Source organism: Streptopelia decaocto (genome assembly GCF_964273445.1).
Source record: "Streptopelia decaocto genome assembly, chromosome: Z".
NCBI lineage: Eukaryota > Metazoa > Chordata > Aves > Columbiformes > Columbidae > Streptopelia > Streptopelia decaocto.
Window position 1 is genome coordinate 40,206,357 of NC_138657.1, and position 21,535 is coordinate 40,227,891.

Below are 21,535 nucleotides of genomic sequence, written 5' to 3' on the forward strand. Positions count from 1 at the left end.
AAGGTCATACCTTTTAAGGAGACTTGTATTGATATTGCAGTTTTGCAGCTACATTTTAAGACAGCACAAACATTCTGAAGCTTTTTTTAGTTGTAACAGGCATACAAGATTTTTCCTGTGAAACAGCAAACTCAAATTGGCTGTGCTCTGTTAACATACTAAGCCGCACTTTTTCATCAATGTGTGATGAGATCCATGCTCCTAATAATGTTGCATTTTAATTTAGACAAATGTAAATAGCAAAGCTAAATTGGATGGTGTTGCTAGTAAGAAGTCAACATCATGAAGAGCTCTTGTAGAAATGGGTGTGGGGAGGGTATTTTCTTTGCTCTTAACAGTTCTGTGCTTCTGTTTCAAGTTTCTGCTTAACCTCAGTGTTACAGTATTGATGAGATAATGGTTCCTTGTTCTCAGGATATCATATTAGGTGGTTCTTTATCTTGATATCAAAAAAAGTTGGTATCATTAGAATGTTCTATGTGTTTTCTTGCTTGAAGTTGGTGAGTTTAAGCAAAAAATAACATTTGACACAATCGTATAGACTATGCTTATCACTGATCTTAGTAAGAAATTGTGATTAGATCTGAATGTTTCTGCCTAAACTGATTTGGCTCCAGCAGTGTTACCACTTGAGCTACGTGATGAGGTTATGTCCTTCCAAAAGTGTGAATAATTTTGAAATGGTGTTTACTTGCCCATTTTGTTGACTTCCTTATGCAAGATTTTGAGGCTGAGTTTTTTTAGTGCTTTGTGTAGTGAGACTCTTGAACTTCCTTGTAGTGATTTCAATTTCTCTTGAGACCTTTGATCATTATCATTGTTGGGACACTGATTATGTCATTCCACATAAAAACTGTTTAATATCCTTACTTTCAGAACTGTTTTTCTTGCCTTCTCTAAAACCTTCCTCCCAAACCTAGTAAATTCAGTAATCTTTTATTTAATCCCTCCAGCCCCCTTCATGTTTAGTAGCAAGCAGTAATAAAGCAAAGCATAATGTTCTCTTCTGACATTTCAATATTTGAGTGCAGTATCCTAGGTCTGCTCTTTCAAGCAGTGTCTTGAAACTTCATAGTGATAGAAGAGTATTGCTTTAATAGTGCCCCTGCATTCTGTAAACATGCAGCATAGTGTTGTGATGATACTTTGATATTCTAGAAATAACATGTGACTGACTTACTTAAGTTAGAGATGTCTAAACCAAATTCTGTAGATGAGGTTTGTTCTTATTTTGCCAATCAGGAGTTCAGACCTATGTGATAATATATTCAAGGTTGCTGACCTGCACTGTTGCTTCTTCTGTTTTTCCCAAGCTTTTTCATGCTGCTACATAACAGATACTCTAGAAACAAACAAAAAAACCCAGTGGTCTTAAAATAGTAAATTTATTGGTATGATGAGAGTGATTAGATAGAGATGAAGGGAATGGACCTAAATTAAAAAGAAGTTAAAAATAATTTTAAAAAATTCCTGGGAGATTATTTTTTTAAAAAAAGACTGCTCTTTAGAACTGTGTACAACTATATAAGAAAGAGATGAGTAATGATGGATGCCTTGCTCACTATGGGTGTTTTGGAAGTGAATTTTTTGAGGAATAATTTAAATGAGGAATAGAGGTACCCTCTGTTCATTTGGAATCCAGAAATAGGGCAGCACAGCCATCTGGGTCAGATAGTAATGTTCCAGAGTTATACTACTTCAAATGTAGTGTTTCAACAATTTGTCCTTGTTTTTATACTACTTCAAAGGTAGTGTTTCAACAATTTGTCCTTGTTTTAAGCAGCATGATGCATTATTACAACATCTTTAATGGAGGACATCCTTATTAGGCTTACAAACTGATACCTACAATGAACATTTATCAGTAAGAGAAGGGGCTAGCGGAATGAGTTAAACATTGAAGGCATCTGTACAAAATCCCCAGAGATGTTTTTGTTGTGACTAATGTAAATGAGTAACTGTTCAAATACAATGTTTATTCTGAAAATTCTACTCTGAAAACAAACTGTGAGGTAACAAGCCTCAGAAGAAATGAAACATTATTCATGGTGGTGTGTGTAGTCTGAGACACCTGGGTTTCAGACTTCTGGCTTGAATTGGTTCTATTTCCCAGTATTAACTTCAATGTGTTCTGTTTCAGTTATGCAAAAGGAGACTTGGATATATCATACATCACTTCCAGAATTGCTGGTAGGATAACTATATCTGTCTTAAGAATAATTTCTGATTGTTCTTAATATGTGGAAAAAGTGAATATTTCACCTGGTGTTTCTTGTTCTGTCTTCAGTGATGTCCTTTCCAGCTGAAGGTGTAGAGTCTGCCATCAAAAATAACATAGAAGATGTGCGGTTATGTCTGGACTCTAAACATCCTGGCCACTATGCTGTGTACAATCTCTCTCCAAGAACATACAGACCTTCAAGATTCCATAATAGGGTGTGTATAGCTTTTGTGTTTTTCTATACAAGGTCCTTCAACAATATCTTGATTATACCTTCAGCTTTTTATTGTGAAATATGTTTAAGTATGCTGCATAATCAAAAAGATGTCAGAAGTATAGGTTTATACATAATGTCAATGAGTAAGCTATAATCTGCTTGTCTTTGCTTTCAATCCAAGCTTAAGTGACTAAAGAGTCATCTTTAACCCTACTGACTAAAGTCTTTGTTTCCTAGGCTAGTTGTATCTTAAACATATACAAGTACCTTACATATTTCAGATTTAAATGGTGAATACTTAACATAATGAAAAATCTTACTAAAATTTCAACCTCTCCTACATTCAGAGATTTTCCTTTATCAAAGGTAGCATTCCTTTGACTGATTTACACAACTTGCTTACTGGATTTTCTCCTTAACCAACTACATACCATTTGACTCCCATATGGCTCAGCACTGGCTGACTACTTGTTGGTATTGCCTGAAATATTGCTATAGCTTAGCTGAGTATCTGTTAGCCATTCTGGCTAGTTCTCTGATACTAAAATGAAGACATTTGCCTAATTCAGTAGCAAGGTAATGAGGACAGCTTGTTAGGTGCTGAGATATTTAACTTTAATATCTGCTTCTAAATACACCTCAACTGTCCTGTAAGTAGCTCAACAGCAGAAACCGTTACTGTGTTGTGAGTTGTCTAGTACTGGCCAAATTAGACCTCAGCTAAACAGTCTCTAGTAATCGTGCCTCTTCCCCACAGTACTGACTGCCCAGAGGCCTTTTGGGCCTTATCCTGCAGAGCCATCCTTTGCATTACTTCAGTTATTCAAGTTCCCTTAAACTATCAGGTTGAAGTATGTTTAATGTATTCTGTCTGGTGCTTGCTTCCCTCATTTTTTTCCTTGTAAACTTGTAGACAAGACAAAGTATTTTCACACCTGGAAAAATACCCAAATGCTTATTGCCTTTTTTGGGTGTAGGCAATCAACTTTTTTATCTGCATTAGGTTCAACATGAGGTTCAGGTAGAGGCTGTTCAGTATGGAAGGCAAAGTTTAATTGTGCAGGAAACCTCCTGCATGATTATTTGGAGCAGGTGCCTCAAAGCAAATTCTACAGCAATGCTTCTTAGCACTAGATTGCAGGAAAGTCTACTGAGGCAGCCATAGTAAAGTGATTTATTCCTCTTCCTACAGAGCTATCAATCTCTTTTTGTGGAATGATAAATTCTTTGACTGGGAAGTTGTTTACACTGGGGATGGATTTTTGGTTATGCAAGTCTGAGGTGCCTATACACTGATACTCCTGATGTATTGGTACTGTGAACAATAATATGAGCACAGCAGTATCTGGCAGTGATCTGGAATTCTCCTGGTCTACACATTTATCTTTTTGACATTCATATAGTATTATGGGAAGTAATTGTAGATCATAACTTTCAAAACATTGTCGGTTCCTGCCCACTTCATAGGCTGAGAGTAGGAAGTTTCTACAAAACATTGTCTTCTGTTTAAAAACAAAAAAGGCAGCTATTTTAGTTGGAAAACAAACTCTTTAAATATATCAGGGAAATTTTCCCTGTCCATCTTTGAAATCCAGATGCACAATGGGCAATACTGACTGAATTCATTATTCAGTGCTAGCTGAGAGCACCTTCATGGGAAGCTGAGGAAGCTTAGTTTTTCTTTAGTGCCTGCAGAAGATTATTATGGCAAGCCTTAAACTCGATCAAAGGAGAACAGCTTCTGTAATTCTTAATTCTGACACTTTGCTTGGTAGGTATTTATGAAATTATATATTCTTGCTGTATGCTTTCTGTATGTAAATTTCACAAATTTCTTTAACCTTGGTTAAGGTAGATGGTAGTTTTGAAGTCATCTTTGCTAGTTTTGAGTCCTACTTGGAATAGGTTGCTCAGAGAGGTTGTGTACTCTCCATCATTTGTCTAATGATCGGAACATTTTGAGCTTGAAACATAGCCAAACATAACGTAATGTTGTAGGTTGTACATCTTGTAACAAAACTAGTGTTTGAGCAGAAAGTAAAGAGTAAATCAGAAAGGTTAGTTCTTTTTGCTTCTTTGGACACACGTGCTTTTCTATACTGTTTTCTGGTTTGTAGCTGTAATATTGCAATATGCCCAGGAAAAGTGATGGAGTCACCGTCCCTAGAGATGTTTAAAAGGTATTTAGATGACGTTCTTAGGGGCAGGGTTTAGTGCTAGAGTTAGGTTAGGTTATGGTTGGACTTGGTGATCCTGAGGATCTCTTCCAACTGAAATGATTCTATGATTCTTTCACTGCTGTTGTAATACTTGAGGCACACCAAAGCCCACATTGAATTCTGTGGTGATCAGGAATATAAAGGACTGCTTGCCTTAGTTCACTGGTGACTTTGCAAAGCTTCACTAATGAAAGTATGTCCAATTTAAATCTCTCACAAAGTGACAATTTCTGAAACTGCCTTCCTTTTTAATTGCACTTCTAGAATACAGTGAAAAACTGCAGGAGACTTTTAATGTCAGACTGTTTCTTTCAGACTCCTTTCTTGTGCTTGGCACAAAAATGATCTTGTTGAGAATTTATAATAGCTAGTTCAGGTAATTCATCTTGGAGTAACTGTTGAACTCTATGTGGGTGAGAAAACATGTTGGTGATAGCAAAACTTTGTCTTCCACATTCAGTGATTGTGGTCCTGGCTGAAAAGAAATAAGAAAAGTTTGCTTTTTAGGTTGTTTTCCTGGTCCTGACAGAAGATCTGCTTTTAAGTGTTGCAAGTGCTCAAGGATCAGGTTTCATATACTGCCTTTTTACTAGACAGCTGATTTTAAGAATATAGACTCCCAGTGGTGAAGCTGATTATTTGGTAGTGTTCTATAGCACTAATTGCAGAAAGAATATTACTTAGCTGTTGAGGCTCTGTGAATAAAAGACAAATTTAAAAGCAAACCAAGTCTTTGTTTTTCTTTGTTTGTGTTTTTTTTTTTTTTTTTTTTGGTTTTGCTTAAGATGTGGACAAATCAAGTTGAAAGCTTTTTTTTTACTTTATTCCTTTCTCTAAGAGAATTTCAGATAATAGTCTGAGTTGTTGATACACCAGAGACAAGACTGGAGGTTTTTGCACTTAATGCTATAAAATGGTGCTTACAATGTATAAGGCTACTTTTCCTGAACATCTTGCTTAATTTCTACCTAAAAGTGGCATTAAAGTGTAAAATTGCCATTTATATACACTTCTTATGCTATGGAATGTATGTGACTATGTAATCTCATTTCTCACCTCTGCTGTCTCTTTCATTGCAGGTTTCTGAATGTGGCTGGCCAGCAAGACGAGCACCAAATCTTCAGAATCTTTATAGCATATGCAAGAACATGCATATATGGCTGAAACAAGACCAGAAAAATGTTTGCATTGTGCACTGCCTTGTAAGAAATTGGTTTAAGTCTGAAGTGCTTTGCTCAGTCTGGCTTTAAATTGTGAATAAGGATGCTAGTATCCACTCTGTGAATATTACTGTCTTTCTTTACTGTGAGACCTGGGGGCAATTCCATCCTGTTATGTTTTTAGGAAAGTTATTTGCATATATTTTACTCTTTAGGCAAATTAGTAGGGTAATGTAGCCCTTGTTTATTTACATGTAGCAAGGCAGTATTTAGAAGGGATTAAGGCAAAGTAGCCTTTGAGAGAAACAATCTGCTCTGTTTCAGTGTTCGCTATGTTTTTTTGTTCATGTTTTCTGAGTGACAACTAGATGTACACTTCATTTCTGAATACTGTCTGTTTAGAATTTAACCTGTATCTGCAGAACTGAAGAAACTGACTGAGGCTTTGGGTGGAACTTGCCTTTGGTGACAGTGGATTGCTATGTAATTTGCACTGTTCTCTGTGTATCATTAACGTTTATATAACAAAAAACCAATAACACTATTGATAAAGAGCCACCTTATCTCAAACATGAGGGGGAAAAATTAGTTTAAATAATAGTTACTATGTTCAAGATTTGAAAACATGAGGTTACTGTTACATTTACATGAGAGAATTTTGTGTAAAATTTTGACATTCTTATTTGCCTGCACAGTAAAAAGAGAAACATGACAGTTGTTGCAATGCTTATGATGCTTCTGGAAAGCACTCAGAATCACTCCTTTGATATGGTATAGTAGTCTCTCTGAAATATCACTGTCAGTATCTAAAAAAGGATTTGTTAATCTGGCAAAGTGTACTTCCTTGAACAGTTTTGGAAGGAAAAAATCAGTTAATCCTAGCTCCTGAAAAACAGTGGGATTTTCAGGTCTGCCTTTGAGGTTAGGAATCTAATTCTATATTAAAGTAATAGTATCTCGTTATCACATGATTGCTGGTCAAGTAGGTAAGAAGCAGTGTCATGAATTAGCACCAGTTTTTGTAGCAGCTTTCACTTAACTGTATCCCTTAAGGTACCTTTTCCACAGGAAAGCTGGTACATATATATGGCTGCATGCCAGATGTGATGTGAAGAGTATGTACCAGAACTATTAGAAATGAATGATAGATGCAATATGTGTCTTGGATTCATCTAGCTGGAAATTTTTTTAGATTTGAAAGGTAGGAAATCTAGGTTGAAAAGAATGATTTGTCTGGTAGAGATAGAATGTTTAAGTTTGATACAATTTCTTGGATAACAAAGCATGGAAGTTGCTTCTTGTAATGGTGAAGCTGCCTCTAGGTGGCAGGGATTCAGAACCAGATGAGGCTTCCTCGTCTTTTGACCTTTACTGAAGAGGTTTGCAATAATGCAGTAATTCTCAATTTTTTTACATTGTAATTTGAGTGATCCAGTTGAGAAACAGCAGTTGAAAACAAGGTTTAAGCTCCCTGCTTCAGTTACAGTTAAGTCTTTCTGGACTGGCAAGGACTGGGTTCTGTTGTTAACTGGCATCCTGTTTTGTTGATATCACAAGGCTGTAGCATGTATGCCAGCGGCTGCAGTAACTCCAAACATCTGCAGTCATGCCTTGCTGTGTGTAATTATTTAGTCATGCACTGATGGTCACGCTTCAAAAATTGCACAGTTTTAAGAAGATCTAAGTACAAGATCATCCTGATGGAATTTAAGAGACTTGCAACTGGGCATGCTGCAACTCTTTACATGTGCTTATGTCTTCCCTTAGCTATATTTGACCTGTGTTTAAATGAAACAAATTAAGAAAAAGTTATGTTTAATTTATTTTATGAAGGTTATTTGTTTTCAAAATGGTTTAGACACAACTTCTCTAGCTTTTTGAGGCTTTGGAACAAAACTTAGGCTCAAAATCTAGCTTTTTTTAATAGTTTTTTATGGCTGCCTTAATGATTACTTATGCCTGAGAATGGTTTCTTTTTGTAACAAAAAATTGATCATCTTTATAAAAGCATACAAGGAAAAACTGACATTCTTACTGTCTGTTCTCCATATGGGAGTGCTTTTTTTTTTTTTTTTTTTACTCCTGTGATTTATCAAGCTTCTTTCTGAAGTGCAAGGTTCTATCATCAGATTTGTTTACTATGAATAAGATATTCTTTGTTTTGAGTGCTGTACTTCTGCTTATAAAGTGGTCTTTAAAGTCTTTTACGTTGTCCTTCATGCCACAGTTGCACAGGGTTTGCTGGGACTTGCTTGCCGACCTCTTTGTATGATGATCTTTTTTCCCTTTGGTGTGCTGCTTTTATTTGGAAGTGGCTTTGTAATGCGAGTGTACATAGGACACTGCCTGTCATGCTGATCAGTGTAATTTCATTCTTCCCTTGTATTAATCAATGTTTTGTCCTATGTGTAGGCATCTAAGGGTAGGGCCCATTTTTTGTTCCATCTGTATGAAAATTGACTGAAAGCCAGCCCATAGAATTGTAGACTGGTTTAGTGACTCTGGAAATCATTGGGCTTGCTAGTTACACCAGCAGTAATAATATTGATTTGTTTAACTGCTCTTTAGAAACCTGGCTCTTGTGATCCTGTCAGACCTTCTTTTTATTGATCTAAGTAATGATTAGAATAGAAGCCTAACTTTGAAGGAAATGCCTGTTAAAAGAAGTTGAGGAAAAACATTTCCTTCTTCCACGCTTGTATGCCAAAAGACTACAAAAAATCTTTTATATGTTGCTAGCAAAAGCTTGAGAGGTCCTGTTCTGTCAGTCATTTCCCCTTCTGAATCTGCAGTCTTCTATAACATAGGATGAGTCTGGGATGTCTGTAGCTATAGTCCATACAGAAAGAGGTTCAGTGTTTTAATTTCATTCTCTTAATTTTGTGGCAAGCTATTAATCTCAGGCAGTTTTAGTGAGAAGACTGAAGAGTTTAGTGTGGCTTAGTTCTTCTGAGTCCTGGGACTTCTCTCATAGCAGAAGTCTGTTGTTATCAGCCAAAAATAGCACTGAACTGTAGTTTCAGATAGCAGCCAGGAAAAAAACTTTACTTTCACTAATACTCATTTTAAAGTAATGAATATCTATTTAGAATTTCAAACAGCATTAAGCTAAAGCAATTGACATTTGAGCAAGCAGGTAGTATGTAGTATCTTTTGGATTGTGTGGAAATCAAATGAAAACATATCATATTCAGATACAACCTTGAAATCTAATGATAGCACTAGACCTTTTACTTCATTACATTAAATAAGGAGATACCATGTTCTTCAGTAACTTCTGTAATGCTTTTTTTCTTGAGATTCGATAACAAAGTTACATTTTTTTTTTTTTGTAGGACGGAAGAGCAGCCTCTGCTGTTGTAGTTTGTTCTTTTCTGTGTTTCTGTCGCCTCTTCACTACTGCTGAAGCTGCAGTTTATATGTTCAGTATGAAACGCTGTCCTCCTGGCATTTGGCCTTCTCACAAAAGGTACAGTATCAGTTTGTATGGTACTGCTGAAGCAAGTAGTTATACAACTGCAATTTACAAATGAAATTGTGACAGTTATACAACTGTGAATATGCTACTATAATATTTTTACAGGATGCTTTTTGGTAAGAAAAACTATTTCAGTAGTGTCTGTGTTTGAACAGCAAAATACTTGGAAAAACAGATGTATCATAAGTAGAGAAAGTAGTTCTGAATTTTTTTAGCCCTTAAGTTACTAATGATGTTCTTATCAGAACTGAGTCAAATATGACCTGTAGTGAAGAAATGTTAGGAATGAAAACAAGGCTGTTGCAGTGCTATTGAAGGCACTATTGAAGTATAGAATCCTCTTTCGCATGTGTAAGATTTCCATGTTTACTAGGTTATTACAATAAGTTTTACTGTGTCAAAGTACTGCAAGTTCTTTTGAAAAAACAGTAAGTATTTCTGTCAGTATTTTCTGTTTAGGTAAGAATGCCTTCTGCTTTTTAAAGGAGTGCATGCTGAGGTGACTATCATATACTTTTGCAAATGTATAAAACTGGTTATTTGATTTAATTTGGTAGATCTTATCACAAAGTCTCAATAGCAAGTGACACCGGTAGTAAGGGTGTTTTCTACAAAAAGGATTAAATTTAGAAAGGTGAGAAGTAAGGATTAGTTAAGTATAAATGACAGATTAGGCTGTTTTACAGATTAACTTATATTTAATGGGTCCTCTACAAGATAACTTATTAACAAGGATGAATTTAAAGACTTCAGGAAGCTTTGAGTTACTAGCTTCAGAAATGCTATGCAACTGTCATCCATTATGTGTAAGATATAAATAGTTCTCCTAGTTTCCTGTTTTAAGGCCTTTGGAAAGAGTGGCTAGTTTGTTTTACAAGTAAATATATGTAAAGCTTTAGAGGCAATGTCTGGAAGGTGGGACACAGATGCCAATGAGTTAATATGCAGTGCCTTATTCAATTTTCTGGGCAGTATATTTTTCTGTTGTGATGCAGCCATCAGGCTTTTGCACAAAGACTGTGTTGCTGTCCTTAAACTGAGAGGCTGGCTAGGCATCATAAATATTTATCTGTTTCCGTTTTGTTTTCCTTTTGTGAAATTATATCAGATTTGAAAATTCTTTTGCTGGAAGTGCTATTAAGTGTTCCCAGTATTTTATTGTTACCATTTGTCGCTTCTCAGTGGCTGGAAATGAACAGAAGTAACTCATGTATGTGTTCCCCTATTTTTAGAATTCGGTTCTGACTACCTGTTGATTTTGGCAGATACATTGAATACATGTGTGACATGATGGCTGAAGAACCCATTATTCCTCACAGCAAGCCCATCCTTGTCAGATCAATCATCATGACTCCAGTTCCTCTTTTCAGTAAGCAGCGTAATGGCTGCAGGCCGTTTTGTGAAGTTTACGTGGGAGATGAGAGAGTAGCCACTACCTCCCAGGAGTATGACAAAATGAAGTAAGTACAGGCTATGATATGCTCTGAAACAGCATGTTATATTTTTCTAGACTAACTTAAATATGAAGCTCTTACTATAAAGACAAAGAATGATTGTGCATGTGCCAGTTGAGCAGAAAGCTTCTTTAAGGTATGGAACAGCTCCTCTGTCCCCCTTTAGCTGATCTTGAAAGGTACATCGTGGAGAAGAGACAATGTGGTTATAATGGCAACTTGGATCTGTTCCTGCGGGGATAATGGTGGGGTGCCACAGTGGACGCTGGGAGGCAGAGGTGAGCAAGACCTCTCACTCCACATGGTGTAAACTAGGAAGCTTGATCCCTGGTGTACATGTACTGAACTGCACATCATGTCTCCGTCATGGAAACAGTAAGCATTCATAAGGCATGGTAGCTGTAAGGAGAGTGCTTATTAGCCCCTGTACAACACTGGTGTTTGCTGTTGTGACAGAGCACTGGATTTGTGAATGGTACTAGTAGTACTAGGTATAGATAGCTACAGACAGAGGAAAGATGAGAATACCAAAGTCCTTCTAGCTTTGCTATAAATTCAGGCCCCATAAGGAGTTTAATGAACTTCAAAAGAGCAGGAACAGGAACAGCTGTGCGGTGTTACAATAACAGTTTTCCCCTTTACCACTTTCCCTCAGTGGCAGTCCTGATATATCACAGCAGTGCAGTTATAGTTTCTATCTGCACCTGTCTTTGGAACAGCTTTCTTCATAATATTGTGTCTCTTGCATTTCCCAGCAGCTCTTCGAAGGCAGGCTTTTCCCATATTTGATTTGAGAACTGTGGGCCTAAATACATCTGCTCTGCTATAGGCAACTGTTAATCTTATTTTTTCGAGCAGCCTTTAAGTTTTAATCAGAGCAAATTTCTTCTCTGTAATAGGAACTTGAAGCAGATTTTTATGGGTTGATATTGAAGGCCTTGGAGAAACCAAATTAAACATAAGGTAGTATACTATTTTTTTAACAAAAATTAACTGTGGTTATTTGTTTTCTTCAGGGAATTTAGAACTGAAGACGGGAAAGCTGTAATTCCACTAGGTATAACAGTCCAGGGAGATGTTCTCATTGTGATCTATCATGCCAGGTCAACACTAGGAGGCCGACTACAAGCCAAGGTAATGATAAATTTAACAGTCTCCATGGAGGATTTGATTTTTCTTGTTGCAGTTTTGTATTAGCCTTGTATTTGTGATCTCATTAAGTGTGTCACTTTATTTGCTATTCTTTGTTTAATGAAGCGTGTGAGGTTTTTCATGTACGTGGGAATTCAGCTTTTTCAAGCCTAATAATTATGTCCATTCATAGTGCTCTGCATGTAGAGGCTTAGGTAAGCATTTCTGGAAATTACTTTAGTTATATTTGCATGGAAAGCCCCTGCCCAGTTTTGTGGGGCAGTGATTGTTATCTGTTAAATTGTACAAGCCAGAACTTCTTAATTCTTTGCACACAAACTGCAACCAAAAGAAAAATACCACTTAATAAAAAAGTGTAATTCCAGGGACTGCCTGTACAAAATAGCCTGGAAAAATTCATGTGGTTTTGTACTGTATTTCTAGAGCCAGACTGAGTTTTTAATAGCTGATTTTGTTACTGGTCTTTGTTCTCCTTGGGAGAATGCATGTTTCCTTTTTTAATTCAATTATGGATGCAAATGTATTGCAAGATAACAAAAAACTTGCTAATGAAGCCTGTCTTTAAAGTTCTAAAAAAGGATTTTTTTTTTCTCCAGATGAATAACCCAAATTAAACTTGGTGATCCATGTAAAAGATAGGAATGGATAGTTCAAAGTTTAGGATAACTTGGAGCATTGTGAAAATTGATCCAATGGTTCTTCAGACAGTTTCCATACACTTGTGTCAAACAATCATATTTATACAGATCTACTATTACTGAAATAAATGTCTTTCCCCGTGGTGTTTATTTCTACTTTCTGTGTAGGAAGGTGAGTATCAAATCCAGTCATGTTGCAGACGTTCGAGACTTTCTTAATGTCGCTGGAGTGCTAAGGGCCAGAGCTTCCAGAACATCCTAAAACTGAAAGCTCAGTGAAATTACTCTAATGCAGAAAAAAAACTAGTGTATGGTTCAAGGTCATCAGTGAAGAAGGCATAAAATTGGGGAAAATTTCAGCCAGGGTTAGCTGATTGGAAAAGATGAAATTTTTTCATCTGCTGTAATGTGTTTAACAGAAACATAAGTGTTTCTGATGACCCTGGTTTGGAGCTTTGGAATAATATTCAATGCGTCCTTAGTTTTAAGTACTCTAAATAGCCTCCTGAAGCTCTCTGCAGAACTCTTATGGAGATCAAGCGTGACATTTCAATGTTGCTGTTAAGTACCTAGAGCTGGGCATTGTGAATATCTCCCACTTGTTCACCGTTGTTTTGAGCAAGAATTTAGTTTATCTTCTAGAAAATGTCTTGCGTAGTAAGGGGTTAAGAAAACTGATTTAATAGGGTGTTCAGATTTTTGTATATAGTTCAGGGTAGGGATGTATGAATGAGAGGAACTCTCTCCAGTATGTCCATGTCTCTCTTGTACTGAGGAGTCCAACACTGGACACAGGACTTCAGATGTGGCTTCACAAATGCTGGATAAGAGGGAAAAGATCACGTCCCTCAACCTGCTGGCAATGCTTAGCCTGCTGCTTGACTTCTGGTTATGATGTACAATAAATTCTCATTTACAGGGAAAACTTTCATAATTCAATTTTGTTCTATCATATTTACTGGACTATTACTGTATGACTTGCTTTGTAAGAATTGACGAGACTATTTAACATATGTTGTAACTTAAGCCAGGGAACAAACACATTGTGGATTATCAGTTTGCTGTAGCTTGGATTTGTGCCAGACCAGGAGCTACGTAAATCCTCTACAGTAGCACTTTCTGTATTCTTACATGCTGATCAGACCTAGGAAAGTACTTTTTCTGGCAGCGGAAGAAGTAGGTGGGAAAGTTTAATGGTTACAATGAATCAGTTTGGAAAAGCCCTCTAGTTCTTTCTTAAGTTGCACAGGAAAAATAACTCTTTGCATGTCTTATGAATGTCTTTTAAATGTGATACATTGAAAACTGTTCGGAATGAACTCCTTTATATATGACATGTATGTCTTGATTCTTGTATTGCATGATGTTTTTTTCTGTATGTATATTATTCAGAAAAGTAATAAAGGCGGTTTCTGCCTCTAGAACAGGGTCTGGATATACTTAAGACTTTGACAGTTTGAGGTTAGTGTTGAGACATAGGTCTTTTGATTTGTATCTGGAAGTAATAGATTTATGTATGTTCTGTCTTAAACTGCATTTAAATCTCTCCAGATAAAGTATACATGGAATTAAACTTAAATGGTAGCAAAACAAATGCTTTAAAATATTTCATATACTGAAAATAGTTAGCCTCATATTATAAGCAGAACACTGTGCCTACTGTTCATGTGGATTTACGCAGTTTCTATGTACTTCTTATTTTCAACAGATGGCTTCAATGAAGATGTTTCAGATTCAGTTCCACACAGGTTTTGTGCCCCGAAATGCCACCACAGTGAAATTTGCCAAGTATGTTGACACCCTTTTGTAGGAGACTGGAAGAAATTTCCTTTGAAACTATTTAACCTGCCAAAGCAACATATGGCAGGGGGAGGAATACAATCAGTGTAGGAAGCAGATGACTTCGATTGCAATAAGATACTTTGGTTTTCTCACCTCAAGGAAACTGAAGGTTTTGTTCATAAGAAAAAAATTTCTGTACCAGAATACCACGTTTAAGATACATGAAAAAGTAAACAAATACAGCATGTTTTAAGCCTTATACTAATTGCTTTAAAGTTTTGTCTTGGACTGCAGTGAATTAATCTAGTTAGCAATCAGTATCAACAATCTATTTGTATGCATCTTTGCAGATATGATCTGGATGCCTGTGACATACAAGAAAAATACCCTGATTTATTTCAAGTCAATCTGGAAGTAGAGGTGGAACCCAGAGACAGACCTAGTTGTGAACAGCCACCGTGGGATAACATGAATATAAAGGGACTGAATCCCAAGATCCTTTTCTCTACCCGAGAGGAACAGCAAGATATTTTATCAAAATTTGGTAATGAATCTCTTGAAAAGCTAGAGAACATGATAAAGTTTCTAATGCACTTAGTGTTTGAGGCATTTGTTTCTCTTCTGACATTCCTTTAAATGAAAGAAATTTAAAAGATGTGGGTTTTGTAACTATCACTTAAAAATTTCCATTATATGAATGAGCATAAACTATCTTGCAATAAGGGATTATAATGATCCTTGTCTTACCTCAGCTGTCATTGTATTTGCTTGCTTTAAAGTGATAAATATGCTATTTGCAGGGATGAAATTGTGACAACCAAGATTTGTAGGCAAAACATCTTGAAAGAACTATATTTGGCTAAACTGGCACCATTACTATTTCATTTAAAATCATCTGAGCATTCCTCACAAATGGTCTCAAGTAAAAATGTTTTTATCGAGGTCTGTCTTAAGTATAGCCAAGTAATGCTGTAATCCAGTTTCTCAACTTTTCCTAATGTGGTCCAGCAGATGTTTCATTTTTCAATACTACATATTCTGTGCTTCATTTGTAGATGCCTGCATTAATTCCAGTTAATGCTGTTCAATATCTTTCTTCTTCTGGTATCAGTAATTAGCTTTGACATGTTCATTAATGCTCTTAAGCCTTCTTTGTGCTTCCCAAATAAAAAGTGTGATGGAGATTATTGTTGTGATTTTAGCACATCATTCATGAGATCATACTCTCTGCTCTTAATATGGTACATCTTAATTACATTTTTTTTTGATACAAGGTAGTTGCTACTGGGTTTTTTTTTCATAGCAGGATATGTTTGTTTTGTATTATGATTTAGGTCATTTTCTTTAACTGAATTTATATAGATTTAAAAAATTCTACTGTGAACATAAAGCTTAGCTCACTAAAGTTAAGGTGTTTCAGGATCTATAAAAATTACTCTTATTTTAAGTCACTTTAATTTTCTGACTGATAAATTAAAAGTAAGGGTTTCAGATTCCTTTGACAATATTTCTTAAAACTGATGGGATGGGAATAGGACAAGACCAAGTTCTGTAAACTGCTTTTAGAAAACTTGCCTTATTAAAATTTAATTAGCACTATTTCATTAATCATGATCTTTCATGTATGTTTTCTGAGACTGGCTTTTTTTCCAGTATCTCTGTAAACTACAGCTGAGTATGTGGATGGAGGATGAAAAAGCACTCTACCAGTTTGGTATATAGGTTTAGACAAATAGCTTTCTCCCAAGCATTCATCCCATTTTTTTTAAACAGTGGGTGAACACTTACTAATTTAAGGAATCATCTTATTTGTCTTGAGGAAATCTCCTTTTTGAGATGATATAGCAGTAGGTAACATAGCCCAACTCAGTCTTACACAAGAGTCATTCAACATCTGATCTCAGTAGAATAAGAAATGTAAGGAGTAGTTGATCACAGCACACAGCATATTACTTAACTCCTTTGTTTGTTAGCAGCTCCATGTTCTTCTCTGGCTTTATACTCTGGGGTTTTTCTATAGCTCTATTTGGTCTTTTCTGATGTTCTGTTCCTTATTGCAGATGTTGTTCATAACTCTTGCATGTTTTAGGGGATGGCTGGAACAAGTGAGGTGTTAATTACATGATCCTACAGATGTAAATAGAATGCTTGAGTGTTTTGCTATGAGTTTGATTTCATGTTATAGTTGAAAATATGGTCTTACCAGCTTTTGCTCTTGAAAGAAGTTAATAATGCTAGTTTCAAATGAGGAACAGGGTAGGAATTTGCAGATTAATAGATGCTTGGAGACAATTGTCTTGGTGTAGCACTCAGTCTGCAAGTGAAATACCAGCTGCCATGACCAGGACTAAATTTCAGAAGTTTCCCTCTAAGGATCTGGCTTAAAATCTCTTCCATAGGGAAACCAGAGCTACCTAGGCAACCAGGATCAACTGCACAATATGAAGCAGAAGCATCCCAGCTGGAGCAGTCTTCAGAAAGTGCACCTACTGATACAGAATCCCCACAGAGCAGTAGTACTGATGCAAATAACTTCTTTCATTCTCTGGACTGGAAAGGTACAGGTGTTCCTCTGAAGTAACTATTTGTTGTGTGTTTGTCTTGCATACCTCCCAATGAGTGCTTAGGCCTTCCTGTGGAGCAAAATTCACTATTTCACCACACATGAGAAAAACCTATTTGAAGAGTGAGCTCTGCAGGTTAACAAGTGGTCATTCCACTTCATTTCAATAAACACCAAGTAATGGATTTTGGTGTTGTATGAGACTTACATGGGAAGCTAATTTTTTCTGCAAAATCTTAGCCTTAAAGGTCTGTGAGGAAGCTGTTGTATTCCCACAGCCCCACTTAAACTGGCTGAGGAACAGAAGAAATGCAGAGTAGACAGTGGAGTCCAGAGCATTATATAGGGACTGAGAAAATAAAACTTTAATGTGCATGTGTAAGTCCTTTGGGTTTTGCTTCGTTGGCAAAAATGTCAAACTACTTATGCTGTCATTGAATGCTATAATTGAATGGAGCAGCAGCCACTGAGTGATCTTCTGTGCTGTAAGTGATACGATATCCTGAGATGAACTCTTGACTGTCCAAGTCAGTCTCATTTTGAAAAAAACTTGTAATATGTGCCCCTGCAGAGTGGCAAGGGTGGTAGTGAGCTGCCCCTCTGCCTGTCCTGTACAAAGAAGTGGTAGGCAACTGTTAGTACTAATTTCATAAATTCTTTTGTGAGCCTTGATTAATTAAGGATTCATTTCATATGGTCTCATCATATAAGTCTGCCATATCCTAGTTTGCAGAAGAGTCTTTGTAATCTAAAGCTGTTATTTATTTTTATCCAAAAAGGAAAAAGTCTGGAAAGTGGAATAGAGGACAGTTCATCTACAAATGTTCATATTCAACTACCTGATGACAGAGAGGAGAGTGATCCTTCAGATGAGGAACTCCCTACATTTTCAGGTGAAGAAAGTGCAGTAATTATTCATGAAAAAGACTCTACTACTCCAGAAGGAGAGTTGCTTTTTGAAGCCAATTTTGAAGCCCTATCTGCACCAGTACAAAAATCTCTTCCTGAAGAGAACATAGACTTACTGGGACTGGACTCTGATATTTCACCAGAACAGAAAGAATCTATGTCAGAAATAAACTCTTCATCAAGTAATGCAGAATTGTTGAACAGTCTGTTTGTGGCTAATGCATCACAGATTTCAGAAGAGCCCACTGGAGATCTTCTTGGAGAAGGAACAGATTTCTTTTTCAGCAGTCACTGTCCAGCTGCTACGCAGGGTACATCTTCAGGAGCAGCTATGTCTTCAGGTATGTAAATCTAACATCAGTACTCTTTGGCTAGCTGACAGATAAAAACTGCTGCTTGCATTGTGCTTAGAAAATGGGTACCATGTTTTGATCTGTACACTGAAAACATGTCAATCTACAGCAAGTATTTAAATAGAAAAGGTGTTTTTACTGCATGAAGGAGTGAAATTGCTGTATATTATCCAGGTTTTTTGTTATGTTGCCAATATCCTATTAACTTTAAACTGTGTAAACAGAAAAGTGTAAAATTCTGAGCTTAAATGAGATTCAGTATCCTTAAAGAATCCATAGCTTTCCCATACAAACCTTACTGCTAGATCCTTTTCTAAATTCAGGTGTATTCAGGCTGCTGCTTCTCTTGCTAAGACATAGAATTGCAATAACTTACTGCGTTCTTACACTTTATGTAAAGCAATAGCATTAGATGTGGTGCAGAGTAGTGCTGCTTGGGTTGAACGTCTGTGGGAATTTTGAGTCTTGATCATGTAGGACTACTAGGCAACTGGAAATCCCGTAGCTTACCATTTAAAGCTCAACAGTACTGCTAAGAGGTGTTTCCTTGCTGGTTTTACTGATGTTGTTGGCAGGTCTTTATCCTAAAAGAGAGCATTACACACTGCTATCTATTTGGTATTTAAAACAAGAAGTTTTAGTTCAGATGTTCTGCTCCTCTTACCAATATATGACTAAACTTCTGGGAATAGCAATTCTCTGCCTTAAGTTAACAGTAAAATTTTTGGGAATGGTAATCAAATAATCTGGGAAATGGCTACAAGGTTTATCTTATTGCACAATAATTCACTTGTACTAAAAGCTTTAATCTACATACAGCTGTAAAGTGGGTTTTTAGAGAATTTAGGTGATTTCAATGCTTTTTTTCTTTTGAAGCATTTCAGTATTTAACTTTGTTACTGTGGTCAATGAAGAACCACTTAATTTACCTTTTTTACATAGGCAGAAGTCTATGAAAGAGAAGCTTTATTACTTCGCATTGGGTAAGAGATGATTGCAGAAGTGAGAATATTTGGCCACTGTATTTCAGTTTGCACATAAAACTTGTACTTGAAGTTTTGTGTGTGTGCGATGCTGTAGTAGGAGAGCTTGTTGACAATCCAGAGTTTATTTGAAGTGTTACTGAGTCCTGTACAATGTGATCATCACCTTAAGATGTGCTAGGGGCACAATGGCAGGATTATTCTGTCTTTTCAGCTTCTGAATGAATCTGGCAGGAGTCCCTGGACTCTTGAGAATTTTGACCCCAGAGGGCAGCAGAAACCGGAAGATCTTGAGCCATAATTCCAGCTGACAGTCACATGCTACTCCATGCTGACTATAAATACTCTTCCAATTAGTTATTTTCTTTGCTGTGATCTCTAAAGACTGGTTGAAAACCTTGCTTCTGTTGATTTTCATTCTGAAGTTGACTTGCTTTCTATCCCAGAATCACCATGCCTTCAAGTCCAAGTGGTAGTATTTTTTTTACTTACTTGATATTCTTTTTAGTAGCTTAATAGTCTGTTTTTTTAATTTTTTTTGAGGTTTGGCATTAGAGTGTTTAACAACTGTGATTCTTCTGTTTGTATGTAGATGATCACTCTAGTCTAAGGTGTGTCTTACGTGGATGAAATCAGTAATGGTTTTGAATGTATGCAGACTTCCTAAGGATTTGTGTTTGAAGACATAGCTGTTTACATTGTGTATGGTTGAAATATGTTTTGTGCAAACATGAATACAGATGTCTAGAGGAAGGGACAGATGATGACCCTTTGCTGTTAAAAATTCTCAGAAGGCTGCTGCAGTTACTAACATCAACTCCACTTTTTGTCTATGTCCCCAGAGAAGTTAGGCTTTTTCAACCTTGTGTACTCTAAAACATGTTAAGATAATTTTTATTTTTGCTTCATTTTTAGCTGATCCTTTTGACCCCTTCACAATGTCATCAAGTTCAGAGAATCAAGCTGTGTCTGGTCCCAACTTCTTTGGGGACTTTCTTAATTCAAGCTCAACATCTACAGCTAGTACAGTTCTTTCCACACAGAGTTTGCTTCCACCGTCTTCGAGCTCAGATTTCTTAAATTTAGGTAAGTGTGCTCCTGGTGTTCTGTTTCTCAACAATTTATGCTGCTCTGTGCATTTGTCTTTCAGCTTAGTCAGGGGGGATTAGTGTCTTAACAGATCTACTTGTTGTGACTGCTGTTTTAATTAGCTTCATGTTCTGGAAATGCAGATACAAATGCACCCAAGTAGCAAGCGTTTCCTGTATAACGTCATGGTAATATTTATGATGCTAGAGGATTTCTAGCATTGCTAACCTTCTGCTAGGAGCTAGAGTTCCTTCTGAGAGCTCTTAGAGCTGAGGGTACACAAACACCTGCAAACCTACTTTCTAGATGGCAGAATACTGTTTTCATTGTATTCAGAACTTAAAGATTTTGTGGAAGCCTTGGAAAAGAAATGAGCAAGTCAAGTTACAGAATAGCCAGTTCTTAAAATGCAACCTGAGGCTAGCTTAAACCTTCTTGATCTGGATGCATTCTGGTAATATACTTAGAGTATGTTATGTAATACTCTAATCTTACTTGCTTAATTTGATTTCTCCAGTCTATTCTTGATGAAGCCTTTTCCTCATGGATTTATCTTAAAATTTATTCATCTTTAAAGAAAAAGCTTTGTAATATGTTCAGTCTTCCCATATCTCCATCCTAAGAATACTATTTCCAAAGTGTTACTAAATAGAGCCTCTAAGTATGCTCATTTTTTGAAGAGAAACATACCCTTGCAAAAACAGTGGAGTGGTAGAGCCAGGAGTGTTGCTTTTTGAATTTGACTTACACAGAAAAGTGTGGGTCCTCTCCATAGGGATGGGAGTTGTTGTCAGTCTGTAACAGCTCTTCTCTGTTGCACACTCATCCCCACAGTGATCCCTGTTCTTGCCATGGGATACAGTCTTTCAAGAACATATGTCTCCATAGGGTACAGTCCTTCAAAAACAGACTGTTCCAGCATGGGTCCCTGAGGGGCTCCAGCTCCTGCCAAGCACCTGCAGTTGTGTGGGCTTCTCTCCATGGGCTGCAGCTTCATCCAGGGCAGGTCTGCCTGTGTGGGATATTCTCCATGGGCTGCAGTGTGGATATTTTTTCCACTGCAGTCTTCTCCATGGGCTCTGGCAAATCTCTGCTCTGGCAACTGAAGTACCTCCCCCCTGTCCTTCTTGACTGACCTTGGTGTCTGCACCGCTGTTTCCTTCACACATTTCTTACTCCTCTCACAGCTGCTGTGCACTGTGGAAAAACAACCAAACAAAAAAACAATCCAAAACAAAACAACAACAACAAAACACTACCAAAAAACCACGAAAAAATTCCACGCCAACAACAAAACAAAAGCAACAAAGCCCACAT

At 36.8% G+C, this 21,535-nt stretch overlaps 1 protein-coding gene across 3 annotated transcripts in view; it reads left to right on the forward strand.

Annotated features, from left to right (window-relative positions):
• Positions 1–21,535, forward strand: part of GAK (cyclin G associated kinase) — a 77,925-nt gene that overhangs the window by 34,034 nt on the left and 22,356 nt on the right. For all 3 annotated transcript variants that reach the window (XM_082075708.1, XM_082075709.1, XM_082075710.1), the window contains exons 12-22: positions 2,141–2,190; positions 2,288–2,436; positions 5,737–5,859; positions 9,153–9,286; positions 10,561–10,755; positions 11,766–11,883; positions 14,248–14,327; positions 14,672–14,865; positions 16,721–16,879; positions 17,664–18,134; positions 20,045–20,215. In XM_082075708.1, the coding sequence (XP_081931834.1) occupies positions 2,141–2,190; positions 2,288–2,436; positions 5,737–5,859; positions 9,153–9,286; positions 10,561–10,755; positions 11,766–11,883; positions 14,248–14,327; positions 14,672–14,865; positions 16,721–16,879; positions 17,664–18,134; positions 20,045–20,215 (1,844 nt within the window). The remainder of the gene's footprint in view (positions 1–2,140; positions 2,191–2,287; positions 2,437–5,736; positions 5,860–9,152; positions 9,287–10,560; positions 10,756–11,765; positions 11,884–14,247; positions 14,328–14,671; positions 14,866–16,720; positions 16,880–17,663; positions 18,135–20,044; positions 20,216–21,535) is intronic.